The 20000-nt window shown below is 47.2% G+C and overlaps 5 protein-coding genes and 1 long non-coding RNA gene across 9 annotated transcripts in view; 3 read left to right on the top strand and 3 right to left on the bottom strand.

The window, feature by feature from the left end:
- rnf34b (ring finger protein 34b) overlaps positions 1–8010 on the top strand; it is a 22151-nt gene extending 14141 nt beyond the window's left edge. The window contains exon 9 of the mRNA XM_035535977.1: positions 7894–8010. Within this exon, the coding sequence (XP_035391870.1) occupies positions 7894–7910 (17 nt within the window). The 3' untranslated portion in view covers positions 7911–8010. The remainder of the gene's footprint in view (positions 1–7893) is intronic.
- On the bottom strand, positions 1630–2160 carry LOC118242889. Its single transcript, XR_004777099.1, has 3 exons — positions 2024–2160; positions 1881–1904; positions 1630–1699 (listed from the first exon to the last, which is right to left on the bottom strand). It is a non-coding gene; the product is annotated as an uncharacterized LOC118242889 (long non-coding RNA).
- LOC113586912 (lysine-specific demethylase 2B) lies at positions 2594–13023 on the bottom strand. The gene is made up of 16 exons (XM_035535976.1): positions 12686–13023; positions 11898–12042; positions 11650–11728; positions 11523–11569; positions 9948–10126; positions 9178–9284; positions 8475–8568; positions 7983–8136; positions 7392–7507; positions 6221–6347; positions 5793–6133; positions 5335–5421; positions 4591–4842; positions 3753–3896; positions 3359–3463; positions 2594–3228 (listed from the first exon to the last, which is right to left on the bottom strand). Exons 1-16 carry the CDS (start codon positions 12716–12718, stop codon positions 2761–2763), a joined length of 2478 nt encoding a protein of 825 aa, XP_035391869.1. The 5' UTR covers positions 12719–13023; the 3' UTR covers positions 2594–2760.
- A 489-nt stretch (positions 13024–13512) lies between these two features.
- On the top strand, positions 13513–15735 carry orai1b (ORAI calcium release-activated calcium modulator 1b). The gene is made up of 2 exons (XM_027025324.2): positions 13513–13772; positions 14351–15735. The coding sequence occupies exons 1-2, from the start codon at positions 13659–13661 to the stop codon at positions 14900–14902; spliced, it is 666 nt and encodes a 221-aa protein (XP_026881125.1). The 5' UTR covers positions 13513–13658; the 3' UTR covers positions 14903–15735.
- Positions 15091–17180, bottom strand: morn3 (MORN repeat containing 3). Its single transcript, XM_027025323.2, has 5 exons — positions 16919–17180; positions 16635–16792; positions 16372–16531; positions 16100–16284; positions 15091–15998 (listed from the first exon to the last, which is right to left on the bottom strand). The coding sequence occupies exons 1-5, from the start codon at positions 17061–17063 to the stop codon at positions 15885–15887; spliced, it is 762 nt and encodes a 253-aa protein (XP_026881124.2). The 5' UTR covers positions 17064–17180; the 3' UTR covers positions 15091–15884.
- A 378-nt stretch (positions 17181–17558) lies between these two features.
- Positions 17559–20000, top strand: part of tmem120b (transmembrane protein 120B) — a 4433-nt gene continuing 1991 nt past the window's right edge. For all 4 annotated transcript variants that reach the window (XM_035535638.1, XM_035535639.1, XM_035535640.1 and 1 more), the window contains exons 1-8: positions 17559–17646; positions 18131–18249; positions 18324–18440; positions 19137–19196; positions 19323–19418; positions 19506–19595; positions 19771–19836; positions 19928–19989. In XM_035535638.1, the coding sequence (XP_035391531.1) occupies positions 17584–17646; positions 18131–18249; positions 18324–18440; positions 19137–19196; positions 19323–19418; positions 19506–19595; positions 19771–19836; positions 19928–19989 (673 nt within the window). In that variant the 5' untranslated portion in view covers positions 17559–17583. The remainder of the gene's footprint in view (positions 17647–18130; positions 18250–18323; positions 18441–19136; positions 19197–19322; positions 19419–19505; positions 19596–19770; positions 19837–19927; positions 19990–20000) is intronic.

Here is a 20000-nt window from a genome sequence, read left to right as displayed (position 1 = left end):
GGAGTGCCAGCAGCGTGGGGTCACGTGGGTCACATGCCATTTGAGCAAGACCTCATTTACTCAGACGAGACACGCTGAACGCTGTGATACTGTGCGGGACAGACAGTCTGACATGTGATTGGTGCTCTGTGTGTGCGGATCAGTGCAGATTTGAGACGCTGGCAGGAACAGGCTTGGATAACACACCTCATTTAAACGGGCAGGACGAGCTTCTGTCTCTTTCTGCCACAATTTTATCCACTCAGGTTCATTTACAGTCCACTCAGGAAAAAATAGGGTGATTTTGTCATGTTACACAGTGCAAATATGGTGGTTTTATACCATAGATATACACAGAAAAGGGACTGTGTCAGACAACACAGAATATCTGTGTCAAATCATACAAGAACTTCATTAAAGAGTTCACTGTTCTGGCTCGTTCTGTACAATTCTGCATTAGCTTGTAGTGTGAAGGAAAAAAAACCAAACAAACAAGCCTGTTTACAAAGTGAAAAAAACAAACAAACCTGTTTACAGAGTGAAAAAAAAGTTAGGACTTCAACCAGGAACGCACTTAAAGTGCACATACAAAATTAAACTCTGATACAAAAATTATTTTACAATGATGCACAATCGTTGCATCATAACACGGAACACATGCTTTATAACTGGGTCGTTCATAAAAGCTGCATTTTGTCAAATGCCGAATGTGTTGGTAAGGTCAGAGGTCTCTGAACATCCAACATGCATGTTGCCAGAACTCCTGAACATAAAAAAGCCCAAAAGCTGTTCCACTCAAGGACACATGCTGCTCCATGCAGAGGTGTCCTGGGATCCCAAATCTCTCCAGAGGACCTTCTCTTCTGGCCCACAGTCCAGTGCCCAGTGTAACTGTTCTCAGATCAGTGTCTGGTGAAACTGTGCTCTCAGTCCAGTGGCCAGTGAAACTGCACTTTCAGTCCAGTGCCTGGTGTAACTGCCCTTAAACCAGTGGCTGGTGTAACTGTTCTCAGATCAGTGGTCGGTGTAACCGTTCTCAGTCCAGTGCCTGGTGTAACTGCCCTTAGACCAGTGGCTGGTGTAACTGTTCTCAGCTCAGTGGCCAGTGTAAACGTTCTCAGTCCAGTGACTAGTGTAACTGTTCTCAGATCAGTGGCCAGTGTACCTGCGCTGTCCACGTAGGCTAGCTGTGTCTGTTCAGTCTGAACGGGACGCTGACGGACATCTGGGCGTCAGAGTGCCCCACTCTGGTGCAGATGATGGTCCCGTGGCGCTGGAGGAAGCCAGGACAGAACATCACCCTGCACACTACAGGACATTCCCAGACACGTTTAGACTGACAGTATTGGACAGACGCTCTGTAGTCTCAATCAAACACACATCTACATGTGACAGGAACAGTGTCCAGAACACTAAACACAGGCTAAAACCCTGCAGACATCAGCTGACCACAGCTCATCTCAACTACCAACTTAGTCAGACATGTAATTTTGTGTGTGTGTGTGTATGTGTATGTGAGCACATGCAAGTGTGAGAGTGTGTGTGTGTGTGCGCGTGCCTGTGCATATGCGTATGTGAGCGTGTGTGTGTACATGTGAGTATATGTGTGAGTATGCGAGTGTGTGTGTGTGTGTGTGTGTATCTGCTTGCCTGACAGGCTGGTGTGTGTGAGGGAGTCCAGCGTGCAGTGAGGAGGTTGTTGATCTGGTCAGTCATAAGTCTGTAGTAGGTGAAGTAGAAAATAACACATAACACTACCCATCACAACACCACCCACCACATTAACACAGCACCATTTAACACACAACACTACCCAACACATACAAATCCAACCCACCACATTAACACACAGCATATTATATGGATTATACCACTCTACATCAGAGGGGAGATAGACTTACAAGAGCTCACATCCTGTTCAGCACCTGAGAGACAGAGCCAGAGAGAGAGAGAGAGAGAGAGAGACAGAGAGAGAATTCCTTCCGTCAGGACTCGTCCTGTTTCTGACTCAGGAACCCTTAACACCTGTTTCTTTAACACTCACCACCTGCTCCACGTCCTGCAGAGGCTCACACACCCACAGGCGCTGGTCTCGCAGGTGGCTGAACACAGACGTCCACTCCTGCCTGCCAATCACATGGCTCCGCCCATCATTCAGGGGGAGACGGCCTGATGACATGGAGCGCTATCTGAGAACATGTGGGTGACTGAACACACCTGGGCAGGTGGTTGGAATCAGATGGAGGAGGAGTCTTCTTACCACAGACCCCTGCCTCTGTAACACCTATTCTGGAGTCTCCACCTCTCAGCCTCACTGGACCGAGTCACTCTGTCTTTCTGATTCACCTTTCACCTACATTGTCAGTTTGCACCCGAGTTTTGATTGGCTGTTCACCTGTCTATCACCATCCATCTTACCAACTGGCTGTGTCCATGAGGAACGAATGTGATTGGTTGGTTCTGTGTTGACGTCCTGCGCAGTAAGATGGAGGTGTGATTGGTTCTCTCTCCTCCTTCTCTGCTCTTCTCTACTTTCTCAAACCCCCCCCCATACTGCAGTCACCTGACCTCACTTCCTGTCCCATGTTTCTCTTCTTCCTCATCCTGTTTCTCAGTTTTTGTGTCATGCAGGAGTGTGGAGGTCTTCAGAGGAGAGTGTGATGTCAATACAGCATGCTAACCTTGTTCCTGGGTGAAGCACATACATCTGTCCACACACCAAAGCACTGAACCAATATTATCTACTGAAATATAAACAACGTTTGAAGGGAACAGGCAGCGTCACGACACCTTCCTTCTGCTCGCGTGTGCTTCGGAGTCTGGAGTCAGCTTCCTCTTCCGGGAAAGAGGCTCCACCTCTGCTTTGAGTTTCAGCAGAGGCTCCGCCTCCAGCACAGACAGATGCTTGTTGAGATCATCAGGCTCTGCCTCCAGCACAGAAAGATTCTTGTTGATATCATTAGGCTCCGCCTCCAGCAAAGAGAGATGCTGGTTGATATCAGGCTCCGCCTCCAGCACAGAGAGATTCTTGTTATCATCATCAGGCTCCGCCTCAAGCACAGGCTTGCTAATGAACATGTCCACTGCCTCTGGCTTCTGTTTGGATGCTGATGGGATGGCTGCCATGGTAGCAGGCGTTTCCTTGGTTACACATGCACCTAGCTTGTCCTTAATGTTTTTCGGGAGGCGGGGTTCTTTGAGCAGAGAGCCAGGCAGGGCAGGGGCATATTTGAAGCCAGGTCCTCGCTTCTGTTTACAGCCAGGAGAGAGAACAGAAAAACTCCACTATCAGTGGTGTGAGTATGGTGTTGGGTGGAGAGGGTGTGGTTGGGATGAGTGGGAGTGGTTGGGTCAAATGGGCAGTGATGGTGTTGTTTACCTTGCCAGCCTTCCCTGCTTGGTTGCATTTGGGACACTCCCAACAATTTGGCAGTTCGTTATTCACCACACCACCCACCTCCATCACCTCACCACCCACCTCCACCTGAACAAACACAACAGCATCTCTGAACAAAGCTGGATGTCCATCATCAAAAACCTCAAAACATCCCACATCTAACATGATTGTGAATCACACACAAACACAAGTGCACTCTGCAACAGAGCACTGGTGGAGTGCAGGTGGAGTACTGGTGGATTACATTTAGCAGAACACTGAGAGACCACTGCGCTCGAGTGTCCTGTGCACTACTGCCAAACCAGTGGGCAGCCATTGTGGCTCAGTGCTGAACACACAGTTTCCATCTTCGCACAGGTAATAGGAGGAAGCTGACCTTCAGGCAGGCAGGGTGGAGAATCTCGTTGCAAATGGAGCACTCCATCAGCATCAACCGCACCCTCTCCTCCTCCTCCACCACCGCGTCCTCCTTCCCCGCCTCTCCACACACTACACACACTGCTGTGTGTGGCAGCATAGGCTGTTGGCCACACACACACACACACACACACAAAAGGAAAATTAATCAATTTAAAGTGTGAATGCATCCTCCAGTTCGGTCATTGCTTTTATAGAAAGGAAACATTTGCAGAAGTTTGATTCTGCAATAGTAGAACTGCAATAGTAGAACCGAACCACTAGTGGTCATGGAAGAGCAACATTTGCTACTAATAATATATATTATAATATAACCTCCTTCATACACATGCATTTGTATGTTAATATTGAGAATATAACAGTTATAACTAAACATAAATGATCACTTTACAGCAATAAAGTTCAGTTAATATTCAAGCATTACATCCAACCTTCCAACACTCGAAAGTCTTTAGAAAATAACAGGATGTATAAGTGTAGTGTAGTGTGTGTGTGTGTGTGTGTGTTATAGTATAGTGTGTGTGTGTGTGAGTCTGTGTGTTATAGTGTGTGTGTGTGTGATAGTGTGTGTGAGTGTGTGTGTTGTAGTATAGTGTGTGTGTGTGTGTTATAGTGTGTGTTTTATAGTGTGTGTGTGTGTGTGTTATAGTGTGTGTGTGATGGTGTGTGTGAGTGTGTGTGTTGTAGTATAGTGTGTGTGTGTTATAGTGTGTGTATGTGTGTGTGTGTTATAGGTTGTGTTTTATAGTGTGTGTGTGTTATAGGTTGTGTTTTATAGTGTGTGTGTGTGTTCTCACAGCGATGCACTGCCTCAGAATGCAGGACTGTTTCATGCGTCCTGGTCCTCCGAACTTCTTCATGTCCCTGCAGAAGTGACACAGTCCGCACTCAACCCGCACACACGCCTCACACCTCCTACAGCGTGTGCGCCTCCGCCGTGACCCTGACGAGCCCCGCATACAGCCTAACCTGACCCCTGACCCCCCAGCAGCTGCTGGAGCCACCCCACAAGTGCCTGAACGTGCTCTAGGGCGGACTGGAGCCCGCGGCTGTACACACACACACACACACACACACACACACAAATCAAACATTGCTATTGGTATATATAAATAAAGCAAAATCAGACACCAGTGGATTCTGTCTTCGTGCATATGTAGTGGATCTTAAAGCCAGAGGCCCTCACAGAGAAGTGTAGACTTAGGGGTCCTGGTGTGGTGAAGAAACTGAAGATACTAACCCTAACCCCTAACCCTAACCCCTAACTTTAACCCTAAACTCTAACCCTAACACCTAACCCTAACCCATAACTCCTAACAGCTAACCCCTAACTAACCCATAACCCCTAACACCTAAACCCTAACTTTAACCCTAAACTCTAAACCCTAACACCTAACCCTAACCCATAACTCCTAACAGCTAACCCCTAACTAACCCATAACCCCTAACACCTAAACCCTAACACAAAACCCCTAACCCCTAAACACTAACCCTATCGCTATCCCTAACCCTAACTAACTTGGTTCCACTTGGACTGCTACCTTGATGGACTTCTCAGGCCAGCACACAATCGGCATCCCCGTGACGGCCAGCAGGGGGTCGTCTTCAGCATGCGCTCTTAAGACCACCTGCACAGAACGCATACACACACACACACACAGAATCAGCACATGAACACACAGCACACACACACACACACACACACACAGTATCAGCACAGGAACAGCACAGCAACACACAGCACACACAGACAGAGAATCAGCACAAGAACACACAGCACAACACACAGAATCAGCACAGGAACACACACACACACACACACACACACACACACACACACACAGAATCACTACAGCAGCACAGGGGCCTTCCCAGCAGCCAGCACTGAGACCAGAGACACAGAAGAGAATAAGAGAAAGAGAGACCGACAGTGAGAGAGACCGACAGTGAGAGAGACCGACGGTGAGCGCAAGCCTGGCCAAGTGAGAGAAGCTCAGACCTTCACATTCTCCAGCAGGGCCTCGGGGTCCTCGATGCCTGATGGGACGCAGCGTTTGTTCTCTGGCAGGGACTCCAGCTTCTCCACCAGGGCCTGCAGGCCGCTCAGCTCGTACTCGGTCAGGTGTGTCCATGTGGACAGCCCCTCCCAGCCCGGAGAGCCCGCCCCCTCCTGATCGTCCGAGTCGCTGGTGGGTGGGGCTTTGAGGTCACGCGAGGCAGTGGGGACGGGATAAGGCAGGGCTGCTCTCTCAGTCTGCTCCTCCTGTGTCTTCCCTGACGTGTCGTCTATGCCTGTCCGTGGGCGAGGGGCAGGGCTTTCACAGCTCAAAGTCTCACTGCCTGAGAGGGACAGAAAGAAAAACAGCTGCTGTTGTCTCTGCAAACATTCCCACGATGCCTCACTCTCTGGTTGGCCTGTCCACTCACCATCCCGCCCGGCTGCGGTCTGGAAGTCAGCGCTGAGGTAGGAACGCTTGGTCAGGCACTGCACATACCGCTCCAACACATACCAGCACATCTCGTAGAAGAAGGGGTAGCGGAACTTGGAGTGCACCTGCAAGGCAGAGACACGTCCCGAGTAAGCCCGAGTCAGCCCGAGTCAGCCCGAGTCAGCCCCATCACTCTGCGTCCTCATCCCCCATAGCCTCCGTCATCACTCTGTGTGTGTCAATTACAGAACGTCTGAAAACAAATATCACTAATATAACAGAGAGAAAAGGCTCACTGGACAAAAACTAGTTAAACTATTATCCCATTTTACTGCTTTATTTGTATCCATAATTTTTCACAGCTTTTTAAAAATGTGGTTATTCCTTTTTTGTTGGTGGACAGTCTGTAATCTAACTTGTTAGGAAGCATCAAAACATTATGACTAGCTACTGTTATTACATGTCTGTGTTGATATGTGTGTGCGTAAATACTATTAAATACTAAATATTATGTGAGAATAAATGGAAATATCATGATATAATATTTCTGCTGTACAACCCACCCTGGCCTTGGATCAAAGCAGCATAACCGATATAAAGCAAAGTCTTACAAAGGCTGTCTGGACCACTGAGTCCCTCGCAGTCTGAGACCCATCTGTTCCGAGTATTTAAATGACTACTGACCCTGCTCGTATGCAAAATCTAGTATTGAAGGGGATTGTTTATTACACCTGGTTATTGATTGTTGTCTGTTACAGAGCTTATATGTGTTTCACACTTCTAGGTATCACCACTGATCCCTGTATTTTACAGTGTTCTAGTTCATTGGTATGTTGGACTCTAACCTACTGTACTGTACTAGGATGTGTTCTATGAGGAAATGACAAAGCACTTTTGTAAGTCACTCTGGATAAGAGCGTCTACTAAATGATGTAAATGTAAATTTAAATGTAAATGTAGTGAAACACACACACACACACACACAAACATTCATACACACAAAACACAAACACTCAAAACACACACACAAACACATGCAACACACACACAGAATGTACTCATACACACACACACACACACAAAACCAGCATACACTATAAAAACACACAAATATACACTACCTAATCACACACACACCCACACACACACACAGTTAGATGAATACATACTTTAGTTCGGTTCTCGATCTCATGGACGGTCAGCTGCATGGGGATGTTGAAACTGTGGAGAATGTTGCCCCCGAAGACCAGGGAGTCCTCCGGAGTGTAGACAGCGTGGATCCAGCCTGAAAACACACGCACGCACGCACACACACACACACACGCACACACACACGTGCACACATGCGCACACATACATACATGTGCAACCATATATACCCTCACACACAAACATACACACACACGCACACACATACATACACGTGCAACCATATATACCCTCACACACATACATACACGTGCAACCATATATACCCTCACACACAAACATACACACACACGCACACACATGCACACACATACATACACGTGCAACCATATATACCCTCACACACAAACATACATACATAGATGCATACACAATATGCAAACAACCCTTTTTTACAGTCCAGTTCCTCTCTCTTGTTGGCATGAATGTGAACAACATGTTTATCATGTCATTGATCTGCAGGACAGTGGTGTGTATAGGGTGACACAGCTATAGACAGCTGGATCGGTCCAGGAGCGAGCCACCTGTCACATGCAGACTGTTGGACTGACCCGAGGGAATGAAGAATGTGTCTCCCTGTTTGAGGTCCATACGCTGACACCCCTCCACACGGTCCCCCAGGAACACGTCGTTCTGTTTCCCGGAGACAACCCAGTCCTCATACAGTTCCAGGTTATGAGCAGTGGGGGGGATGAGCCAGAACACCTACACACACACACACACACACACACACACACACACACACACACACAGCGTTCTTCTCCAGCCCACGGTGAATGGCTCCTTTATCTCCATCATCCAACCATTCTGATCTGACTTCCTGGGATTGTGTCAGTCACCCACAGACTTGCAGATTTAGCCTGTAATCTGCCTGTACACATTTCCCTGTCGCCACGGCTACACAGGAGAGCTGTGGGAGCTGATCAAAGGCTCCTGTGCAGTTTATTAACCATTAAAGACACAGCAAACCCGGGGTTTGTGTTCCACAGCCCTGCAGGCGGGTAGAAGATCCCGGGCCTGCACCTAGCTGGACGCTGACCCACCTTCTGCCCCCTGAAGACGTGGTACCACACGGAGGTTCCACCGAAGTCTATGTGAAAATCAGTGAAGCAGCCTTTTACACTCATCAGACAATACCTATGGAGAGAGAGAGAGAGAGAGAGAGAGAGAGAGAGAGAGAGAAGGAGAGGAGAGGGAGAGAAAGAGAGGGAGAGAGAAGGAGAGGAGAGGGAGAGAGAGAGAGGGAGAGAGAGAGGGAGAGGAAAAGAGAAAGAAAAAGAAAGAGAGGAAAAGAAAAAAAAGAGAGAGAAATTCCCTCAGTAACTCCAAACCATCACTATAGACAGTATCTCCACAGGCCATGCCCCACTAGACTCCACCCCCTCTGCTACAGGCTGCAGCCCACATCTGATCACCACAGCCACCAGAGTTACGGGCGGGGCAGAGTTATTGGGGGCGGAGCATAGTTAGAGGCGGGACATGGAGGGAGGGACTGGCACAGTTAAACAGGATGCAAGGGCAAACTGCAGTAGACTGAGAAGCTCCTGTGGCATTAGAACTGCTGCCTAGCAACCTGCATGAGCCTCCTCAGACTGTGTCACAACCCTGGGAGAGTGTCCAACCTTGGTGTAGGGTGTGTGTGTGTGTGTGTGTGTGTGTGTGTGTGTGTGTGTGTGTGTGTGTGTGTGTGTGTGTGTGTGTGTGTTTGTTTTAGAATGGTCTAATGAAGTAAAATTGTAGCCTTACCTCTGGACCTTTGGGTATTTCATCTCAGATATAATGTTGGTAGCTTCAGTTTGTTTCTCTTTCAGATGGACTGGCCACATGTTGTCCACCCAGTCCACTAAATCCACCTTCAAACACACATAAAACACTTCATATCTGCTTTCCAGGGAACTCACTATGAGTTCACAAATCCCCTTTACAGGGAAATCATGATGACATCACAAACTCCCTTTAATGGAACATCACTATGACATCACAAATCCCCTTCATGGAGAAATCAGTGACATCCCAAATCCCCTTTACAGGGGAATCACAATGACATCATAAATCCCTTTTACAGGAACATCACTATGAAATCACAAATCCCCTTTACAGGGAAATCACTATGACATCACAAATCATTTACAAAGAAAACACTATGACATCACATAGCCCCTTGACATGGAAATCACTATGAGATCACAAACCACAAACCCTGCTAACACACAGACCTGAAATGGCTGACGTATGAAGACCCTTAGGTGTGTTCTGAGTGACATAAGAATGACCATCTGTTTTATTATAAACAAATTACTTACTGTATAAAACTGCAGTGCCAATGAAATATTTCACCAATCAGGAATGAGCTGTGTGGTGCTGGTTTGAGCTACATGGTGCTAGTTTAAGTTGTGTGGTGTTGGCTTGAGTTGTGTAGTGCTGGTTTGAGCTGCATGGTGCTGGTTTGCATTGTGTGGAGCTGGTTTGAGCTGCATGGTGCTGGTTTGAGCTGTGTAAACTGTTTATCTCTGTACCACAGTGGGTCTTTGGATGAGGTTCTCCAGTTTGGTGTGGCTGAACTCCAGACTGATGACATTGAACAGTTTGCCTCGTTCCTCTTCTGGGGTCTCATAGTAACGAGTGAACTGAGCCATGCTCATCTCTGATCCTTTCTGCGTGCTGACGTCCATCACATCCACCATTCGACGGCTTCCTGCACACACACATACATGCACACACAGAAAAATCCTTGTTATAAGGAAACAAATAAACCATCACCTGTGAAGGCCTAGAACTTCTCCCTGTATGCAGTTCTTAAGCCCCACCACCAGAGGGCACGCACAGAGTCAAAAACGTCACAGCGGAAAGAGGAACAGCAACTTTATAAAACACAGTCTGGTGTTTTCATATAGGACAGCAGAGAACTTCACAGGTAATGAGTCAAAGGGTAACAATAATCTAAACACCTTCCCAACACTTTCTAAAGATTGAGAAATGTCCATTTTTGACCAGGGCTAGAGTTAGTGAGTGTGTAAAAAAGAATCTCCACTGAAGTGATGCAGTAAACATGCTGAGAGGAGTTTGTTAAACATGAGGAGAGGTTTTTTTTAGTAAAGGCATATTGTTTAATCAGGAACTCTACTTTTACATTCCTGATCTAATAAATGAGAAAAATCAAGAAAATTAATATACTAATAAGACACTGCAATTAAATATTAAAAATGTTGAGAGTATAAACAAAGTCAAGCAAGACTCCTAACACATGATCTTAGCTGAGCTTGGCTAGAGCTTCACATCATAGCTGCCCGAGAGGCGCTAAACCTAAGAGTTTAGCAGAAGAGGACACTAGGCTTAGGAAGACCTGGAGTGGCAAACTCATCACCTGGGGATGCAGCACACTCCAGAGTTTGTTTTTTTATACACCTGCCTCTAATATTGAGATTCTACTGTAGGCTTTGATCACCTGCTTCAGGTGTGTTCGACTAGTGCTGCAACTAAACTCTGCTGAGTGCCAGATCTTCAGAACTGGTGTTGGGCCCCAACCCAATCTACCTTCAACCCAATCTAGCCCGCCCTGCACACTATCTGCAATCCCTGCATGCACTGTGCACTGTCTGCACACCCTGCAAACTGTATGCACACCCTATACACGGTCTGCATTCCATACACACTGTCTGTACATCCTGCACACTGTCTGCACACCTTGCACATTGTCTGCAAACCCTGCATGCACTGTGCACTGTCTGCAGGCCCTGCACGCTGTCTGCAAGCCCTGTACGCCCTGCACGCTGTCCTACAGGCCAAGGGTTTTCAGTTCTGGGCGTTGACTGTGCTGCAGAGATTTACTTCCATCCCTGATCTGTAGTTTTTCCTGCCCCAACTCAGGCAAAGTCGGGAGCAGAGATACGTGAGTCTGACGAAGCCCAGCTGGCAGCTACAGAAGCAGGAGACTCAGAACACGATCCACACACGTTCTTCCCTGCTTCTGTAATATGGCTCATAACTTATCCCTACAATTATAGTCCTCAGTTACACATTGTATTTAACTGCACTATAGTGAAAAAAGTAACTTAAAAGAGAAGGCCAAATATGTCATCACCCATACTTACCCACGAGACCTTTGATTTCACTCACATTAAATTCTGGATCTGGCATTCTGAAATAAAAATATGGCAGTTAGCCTGTGACTGGCTTGCACATTCAGTAGTTATATGGAGCCACGGCATCCCAGCTCACCTGACCCCTAGCCCTTCCTTCGACTTGAAAATCAGGGGCACGCGCAGCGCTTCTCTTTGAACATACTCATAGGTAAAATCTGAAAAACAAATATCACATTATCAGTTTCCGTCCTGACCAGGGCAGGCGTGAAACTCGACGGACGTACAGATGTTGCACTCAACAGCCAAGCCAGAAAACCTAGCAAGTGTAAGACAATATGACGTCATAGAGCATACGTGTGGGGAGTGACGTGAAGGACAGCTCACCTTTGCCGTCCATGTAGCGGACTAAGTTACTGTTGTACCGCTCGCTCCCAAGTTTCTCCTCCACGTTAAATCCTCTGATATTTACGATTTCTTCCACGTCAGACAAATCCTCATTTTCATCGTACATCATTCGGCCAATGGATCGCTGTTCCCATAAAAAATACATTTTGAAAAAGAAGATAAAGTAAATTAGGCTACAATTAACCCACTCGAAATGAAGCGAGCGTTACGTGTTACGCCGTCCAATGATTCATTTAGATTAATAATATACGGCGACGCCTTGCTGCAAAGACCGTTGGACTGGCAGGTTAAAGCCAATACGAACGTGCATTTCTAGGATTTCTGCTTTTCTGCAAATGTTTCCTAGCACGTGCGCTTAACGTCGCTGCAGATTGTTAATTGTAGGCCGTGCCATCCACCACAAATCGCCTGCAGAGATCAAACAATTAAGAGAAATGTACTAACTCCTTGGTAACTCAACTAAATCGTAACTTTTTGATTGTAATTTTCGGTAAGGCTCACTTCTGCACGGAGATATGTTACGGTTGTATGTTACGAGCATATGACTGGAGCATCGATAGTGTCTTTGTAACAAGGAGCGTGTAATTACTTGTTTACATCGCGCTATTACTACTACAAGCATGTATAACCGCACGGGTTGCAGCCAGCAAACGTACGCCGTTATTCGCACGAACTCTATGGCGGTGAAATTCAGGCCAGCGACAATGCAGATGCATCTAACAGAGTGGCCGCGAGCCGCGGGTGAAGGACGAGCTGGACCTACACACCAGTTTGCGTCCAGATTCTTCGCGCGTGTCCATGTTCCCAGATCCCACCAGCCTTCGCTCAGCCCTTCATTCGGATTAAATGTTGCATTTAAAGTTGTAAACACTTTGCTGTATGAAAAACTAAGTAGGAACCATTTTTGTGTAGTGGTAAGTGACGTCACGCTCAACAGAATCAAAACATTGCTAGAACGTCACGCGTCATGTTTATGTAGAAGCTCGTGCGAAGGTACGTGCATCTCTCTCGCACATGTAACTGCCGCGAATAGGATTTTTCCGATGTGCTGCTTCAATAAACGTTTTTCTCAGTTAAAGCGACTGTTCCTTTATTTCTGTTTCCCCCGTCAGGAGCGATCTTGCACGCACGCGCTGCTGCTGCTGTTTCTTGTGATGTCTTGAGCGCGTGCTTTCTTCCACCATGGACGCACAGAAGTGAAACTGATGTGAAGTTCTTAATCATTCGCAACCTTTAATATCTCATTCAGACTTTTATTTTGAGTGTGAGGTTTTTTTTAGGCGTATTCAAAGATTAGAACTCTAATCACAATTTTAACCGTTGACTTTGGCAGGCAGCGTGCCCATTGTGCTAGATTACGGATATATATATATTTTGAAATTAGTTTGCCCGATGTATATAATCGTAGATCCCAAATTATGTATGAGACCTTTTCCAAACCCAAACGGCAGTAGGCCAATTCCTTTTTAATATAAACGTGTAACCACTTAATTTCATGAACTACAATCTATGCGTCACTGCCTCGTGCACAGCTCGTGCTGGTAAGGTGGTTCTCGCACTGGCGCGGGGACTTGTGGGTAAAGCTACAGCAACGCTGCGCGAGTCGCCCGCTGATGTGGGCTTGGTCACGGGGGAGCGGGGTTCGCACGCTGAGGTTCGGGTGGATGTCACGGATCGTAAGCGCCTTGTTCTTTAAGTCCCGGAGTACCGCAGCGCTCCGGACCAGGCGGGTAACGTGCGATGAGCCGGAGCGAGCTCTCGCTGCAGGCGCTGTCCTGGAGGCGCCTGTATCTGAGCAGGGCGAAGCTCAAGGCGTCCAGCCGCACCTCGGCGCTGCTTTCTGGTTTCGCCATGGTGAGCAGGCCTGCGCTGGCGTTCTTGTGATTTGCACGATTATTGGTGAATGCGAAGTGCTTCCTTTCATGCCACTTTCATTCTCCCGTTTTGTTCTTCATTCACACCAATTTAAAATTTGAATTATTGGGATTGTTATTTTTTGGATGTGGGGATTGTGCTGTGATCTCCCTTTTTCTCAATTGCACACCTCGAGGGTTTTTCTCCTTTTATTGAGGGTTGTTTTGTTTTTGTGTTTGCTGACTGCACGCGGTTGTCGCAGGGCAGCCGCAGCGGGGAGGTACAGTGAAAATACCGTATCACGAGGCAGGATTGCCACTGCGCCAAAATCTACAAACATTTCAATGGCGGAGTAAAATTTCCCGTAAGGCGTACACGCCACTTTTGCTGTTCAAAAATTGCTCTTTATAAAACGCGTCTTTACATGTATTATTTATGATCATCTGGAAAGTCACAATTATTCTGCGGGGGGGGGGGCTGAGTTCAGTACCTACTGAGAGGACCCGAGTCAAATGCGCCACCCTTTGTTTCTTCACAGTCGTGTGTGTGTGTGTGTGTGTGTGTGTGTGTGTGTGTAGGTGGCCATGGTGGAGGTGCAGCTGGACACCAGCCATGACTACCCTCCCGGGTTGCTGATTGCATTCAGCGCCTGCACCACGGTGCTGGTGGCCGTGCACCTGTTCGCTCTGATGATCAGCACCTGTATCCTGCCCAACCTGGAGGCCGTCAGCAACGTGCACAACCTCAACTCGGTCAAGGAGTCGCCGCACGAGCGCATGCACCACCACATCGAGCTGGCCTGGGCCTTCTCCACCGTCATCGGCACGCTGCTGTTCCTGGCCGAGGTGGTGCTGCTCTGCTGGGTGAAGTTCCTGCCCATCAGACCCAAAGAGCAGAGGAACAGCACCATGTCCGCAGGTGTAGCAGCAGCCATCACCTCCACCTCCATCATGGTGCCCTTCGGCCTTGTCTTCATCGTGTTCGCCGTGCACTTCTACCGCTCGCTGGTCAGCCACAAGACTGACCGCCAGTTCCAGGAGTTGGAGGAACTGGAAGATCTGACCAGACTGCAGAATGCGCTGGACCAAAGAGGGGAGGGGTCTGCTCTCTGTTCCCCTGCCTCCCCATAACCCCGCCCACTGAGGGCAGGGCCAAAGTGAACCTTGTTTTATCACTACTATACTGTCTGCCTGTTTGTGCATGTGTATATTTAAGGAAGTGTTTGGTGTTGTGTGTTCAAATTATATAGGCAGTTTCTGCCACGTTTGCGATCATCTATACAGAAGCAGCACTGTCAGCATGCACTGAATGAACAATCTGGATGAACGTCCTCTTTAATCATAAATCATTAGAGGTACAGTGTTCGTCTCACACAGCAACAGCAGTCTGGTGTAGAGAACAAGGCAAGCTACGTTTTTAAATGTTCTACGTGATTTGGTGGACTGGCCTTCAGAGCGCAAGCTTTCACACTGATGTCTGATCATCAGAATAGAGGTTTTATTCATTCATAAGTTCCAGATCTGGATCAAAGTTGTTGTTTTCCCCCAATGGCTTTCAGTTCCAGCTAGAACCTCAATATTCTAAACATCAATATGTGCCAAATTTGATCTTATATTTCATGATCACACATTTTTAGAAATGCCCCTTTTTGTTTTTTTAAAGTAGGTATAGTATATAAGCACTTTGTGTGTTATTCTGTGAAACTGACTTCAGCCCTGGGACACCGTGTTTTGAGGACTAATCTTGGCGTTATGGTGGTGTCCTTCCAGCATTACACTGAGTGGCCTTGGAGTTTGGTGGTTTTGTATTGCCAAATACAATTAAACAAAATTATTTCCAAATACATGAATTGTATGTTAGAACCAATTTTTGTATGGTTCAATTATTGGATTATCTGGAAGCTTTTCATTAATTTATCATGAACTTCATAGTCTTAAACAAATAAAAGTAAAGCTCATGCTGAGATGTGCGTCTCTCATCGTTCCTCTGTACCAATGTTACAGGATCTGTGAAGCGTATAATGGACTCATTGTTTTACACGTGTGATTTTGCTGTGTGCTCTTGCGCTGGATGCTGGGATGTTGAAGCTGACTGACGGAGTGTAGATTTCACTCAGACAGGCTGTGTGTGGTCACATCCTCCGCACTGCCTGCCTGCTTTACTTCTCACGGCGGAATAACGTGCTACACCCTCCATCAGCACAGAGTCCACGTCCTGCACACGCACCTTGGAGAAGACTTGCTGTTCAGTTTAGTGAATAATGTCAGTTATGTAAAGCTCTGACGCATGCACTATACGGTCTTTAAAGGTTAATGGTCATGGTTTACCTCAGGGATTGGGTACGTGGGTGGTCTTGGTGCGTGGTCTCTTCCAAGATCACACACTGTTCCACATTTGGGGACCCCGTCAACCCAGAAGCCCTCGTACACTCTGCCCTTATCCAGGAAGTAAAAGCGTCCGTATCCATTTTCCCTCCCATCCTCCCAGCTCCCCTCGTACCTGTTGTGATTGGCTTGAGCACAGAGGGGAAAGTGAGACCGTGAGACAGGGACTGTGGAGGGGCTCTGCTAATGTCTGCTTCCACTGAGGAGGTTCCTACCCAGAAGGAGCAAGCCCTGACCGTGGCGTCTGTCCCTGAGCCACTGTCCCTCGTAAATGTCTCCGTTTTCATAGCGCATTCTGCCCCACCCGTTGCGCTCATTCTCCAGCCATTCACCCTCGTAACACGCAGTCGCGCTGTAAAAGTGCGTCCCATAACCCTGCAGGCGGAGACTGCAGGTAAGTCACATTTTTGTTACAGTTTAAATCTAAAACCCCCCATATATGCAAGCAAACGTGAGCTTCAACCTGAGTGATATGTACCTCCTTCTTGTCGTTTTTCCAGGCCCCCGAGTACACCCTGACATACTGAGCAGATGACGGTTGTAACTTCCTCAGTGTCCCGTAGCCATCGCGCTTCCCAAATTTCCAGTCTCCGTCATATACAGCTCCAGCTTTCTTCCAAACCTGACTTCCTTTTCCTTTTCCAAGAAAAAGCGGAAACAGTCAGGACACAACCTTTCAATATAGATCCAGGTCAGCAGTGGTGGTACCTAAAACTACCCAGTCATACCGCATGAGTGAGCACGCAGCGCCTCGTTCCGTACCGTGTTTCTTGTTGTGCAGCCACTCGCCCGTGTATTCATCCCCGTTCACCGAGTACACGGTGTGGCGCAGCCCGCTTTTCTCAGCCTTTCTGTCCCACTGTTTTGACAGGGGCTCCGTTTTCCGTGTTATCTTTAGGTGATACATTGCTTTACGTTAAACTGTTACATGCAAACTGGTTAACCGAGAAACTTAATCGGCATTTGAGAGACCAGTTCTGAACGGTGAGTGGCAGCCACAGGCCCGAGTGATCTCTGCGTGCGGGGTAACTTAGCAACACGCCGGACCGAATAACTTTGGTTATGAATCCGCCGCTCGCTAGAGGGCGCTGGTGTGAGGTCGTGATGTGTCGCTAGAGGGCGCTGGTGTGAGGTCATGATGTGTCGCTAGAGGGCGCTGGTGTGAGGTCGTGATGTGTCGCTAGAGGGCGCTGGTGTGAGGTCATGATGTGTCGCTAGAGGGCGCTGGTGTGAGGTCGTAATGTGTCGCTAGAGGGCGCTGGTGTGAGGTCGTAATGTGTCGCTAGAGGGCGCTGGTGTGAGGTCGTAATGTGTCGCTAGAGGGCGCTGGTGTGGAGGTCGTGATGTGTCACGAAGAAGAAGCGGATGGTTGCCGTAGTTACAGATGTGCCACCTAGTGGCGGCCAGGCAGCACGCGGAGGGGTACAATGTCACTGGAGCGATGTCGAAGCGAACTGGAGCAAATAGACCAAGAATACCACGAATTACAGGTTTGGACGTGTGAATGAACAACGAACAGTCTGACTGTGCAGACACGAACCAGACTCCAGTAAAGCGTTAGCAGTTAAGATAACATAGCTGTTATGACGAACAATAATGGGGCTAGCCGGGCAGCTAGCGCTATATTAGTTCGCGAACGTTAGTGAGCATGTTTAAACATGTTTCCAGTAGCTGCCTTGTTGATGTGTGCCTCCTCCTTAACTAATGGGTTATATAGCTCGGGTTCGGTTCGCTGTCTTGTTCAGTTTAGTGCTCAGTGCGGTTTGACCACTGCTAGAGCTAAGCTAGCTAACGTCCGCCATAGAGCAGAGCTCTACTGTGGTGTGGTATTGAACATCTCTTACTGAGTTTGCCTTTGGTGGTCCTGTTTTAGGGCTTTGGTTTTATTATTCTCGTTCTCGGGCGATTCTAGCCGTTTTGGCACGCTGTGTGCTGATGAGAAGCTACTGGAAAGATTCACTTGTCTTTTTATAGGAGACACACAAAGTTTACAGACAGAAGCTTGAAGAGCTGACGAACCTCCAGGCGAAATGCAGCAGTGCCATTAGCAAACAGCGGAAGGGCCTCAGAGAGCTGCGGCTGACGCTGCACAGGTACGAGCTGCAGTGAGGAAGGACTCACTAACTACTGCGAGGACCATGTGCAATGACTGTGCTCCTCTGTACAGGTACGGAAAAGCCTGCGATGAACAGGACTCTTGGATGATAAACCATCTGCAGTCTCAGATTAAAGAGAAGCAGAATGTTTTCTTTGATATGGAAGCCTATTTGCCAAAGAAAAATGGGTAAGTGTAGAAAAATGAAATCAGAAGTGTATCATAAATTAAGGAAAATAATCCAGAGACTTTGTTGTTTAAGATTTATTTCCACTGTGGTGGAAGGGTTGCAAAGTGTTATCTACCCTACCCCTTAAGGATATACAGTCAGCAGCCACTTTAGTACAAACACCTCTTTAAGGGAATATTTTGTAAGTGAACAGTTAGAGTTTGTGACCTATTGTTGTTGTACGCAGTGTTGGCCCTCTGACTTCATCAGGGGTCAGTATCTGACCACAGCAGCAGTGGTCATCTGGCCTGTGGTCAGAAACGAGTAAGTGAAAGATCAGACTGTCTGGACAGCTGTAATTATATACCTGTAAAACACCTGGAGGACTGTACCTACACTTCATACCTATAAAACACACCTGGAAGACTGTACCTACACCCAACAACTAAAATACATGGAGGACTGTACCTACACCCATCACTTATAAAACACACCTGGAGGACTGTACCTACACCCAATACCTATAAAATACATCTGGAAGACTGGTGTACTGTATGAAGGGTCTGTTGGGGTTGTGGTGGGTGATTCTAAGAATGTGGCTGTTGAAATTACGCATCAGTGTTGTTGGGAATCTGCCGTTGGTGTGTTTATCTGCTTCAGTGTGTTTGGAGAGTTTACCTGCATTTGCTTCCTGTTGTCTCCTCTGTTTTCCACAGATTGTACTTAAATTTGGTCCTTGGAAATGTGAATGTAACACTTCTCAGCAACCAGGCAAAGTAAGCCCAAAAAAACAGTTCTACAATTAAATTTTATGTTTTAAAAAAATGAAGTCAGTTCTAATTTGATCCATTGAGCGTTAGGCTGGGGGTTATAATCTGGCCTATCTGTTTGTCTTCTGACAGGTTTGCTTACAAAGATGAGTATGAAAAGTTTAAGCTGTACATGACCATAATCCTGATGCTTGGTGCTGTAAGCTGCCTGTTTGTTCTGAACTACCGGTGAGATGCTCTCTGCTCCAACTAGCTATGACCATGTGGGAGAAAACACACTCTTGACAACAGTGTATGTGTTTGTTTGTGTTTCAGAGTGACAGATGAAATCTTCAATTTTTTATTGGTCTGGTACTATTGCACCCTGACCATAAGGGAGAGTATCTTAATGAGTAATGGCTCCAGGTGAGCTGACTGCTTGAATTAGCTGTAATTGTCTTTATTTTGATGGGAGGTACACTGACGCTCTGCTTACTGTAGCAGATCCTCTGTCATTCCCCTGTTGGCCTTTTAAGTTTATCTATTACGCAAATGTTGAATGACTAAGTAACAAGACTTTAGTGGTCATGTGTGCTTTCAGAATTAAAGGCTGGTGGGTGTCTCATCACTACGTGTCCACCTTCCTGTCAGGGGTCATGCTGACATGGTGAGATTCCACTTCATAGGCTCATTTCTAAAGATTGACAGCTAGCAAAGCATCTTGGTTATGTCTTACGTGTCTGTTTTTCTCCTTTAAGGCCAGAAGGGCCGATTTACCAGCTGTTCAGGAGTCAGTTTCTGGCCTTCTCCATTTACCAGAGTAAGTTCCCC

The sequence above is a fragment of the Electrophorus electricus genome, chromosome 17 (assembly GCF_013358815.1).
Source record: "Electrophorus electricus isolate fEleEle1 chromosome 17, fEleEle1.pri, whole genome shotgun sequence".
Classification (NCBI taxonomy): domain Eukaryota; kingdom Metazoa; phylum Chordata; class Actinopteri; order Gymnotiformes; family Gymnotidae; genus Electrophorus; species Electrophorus electricus.
Note: the sequence above shows the minus strand (reverse complement) of the source record. Positions and strands in the feature narration are given on the sequence as shown.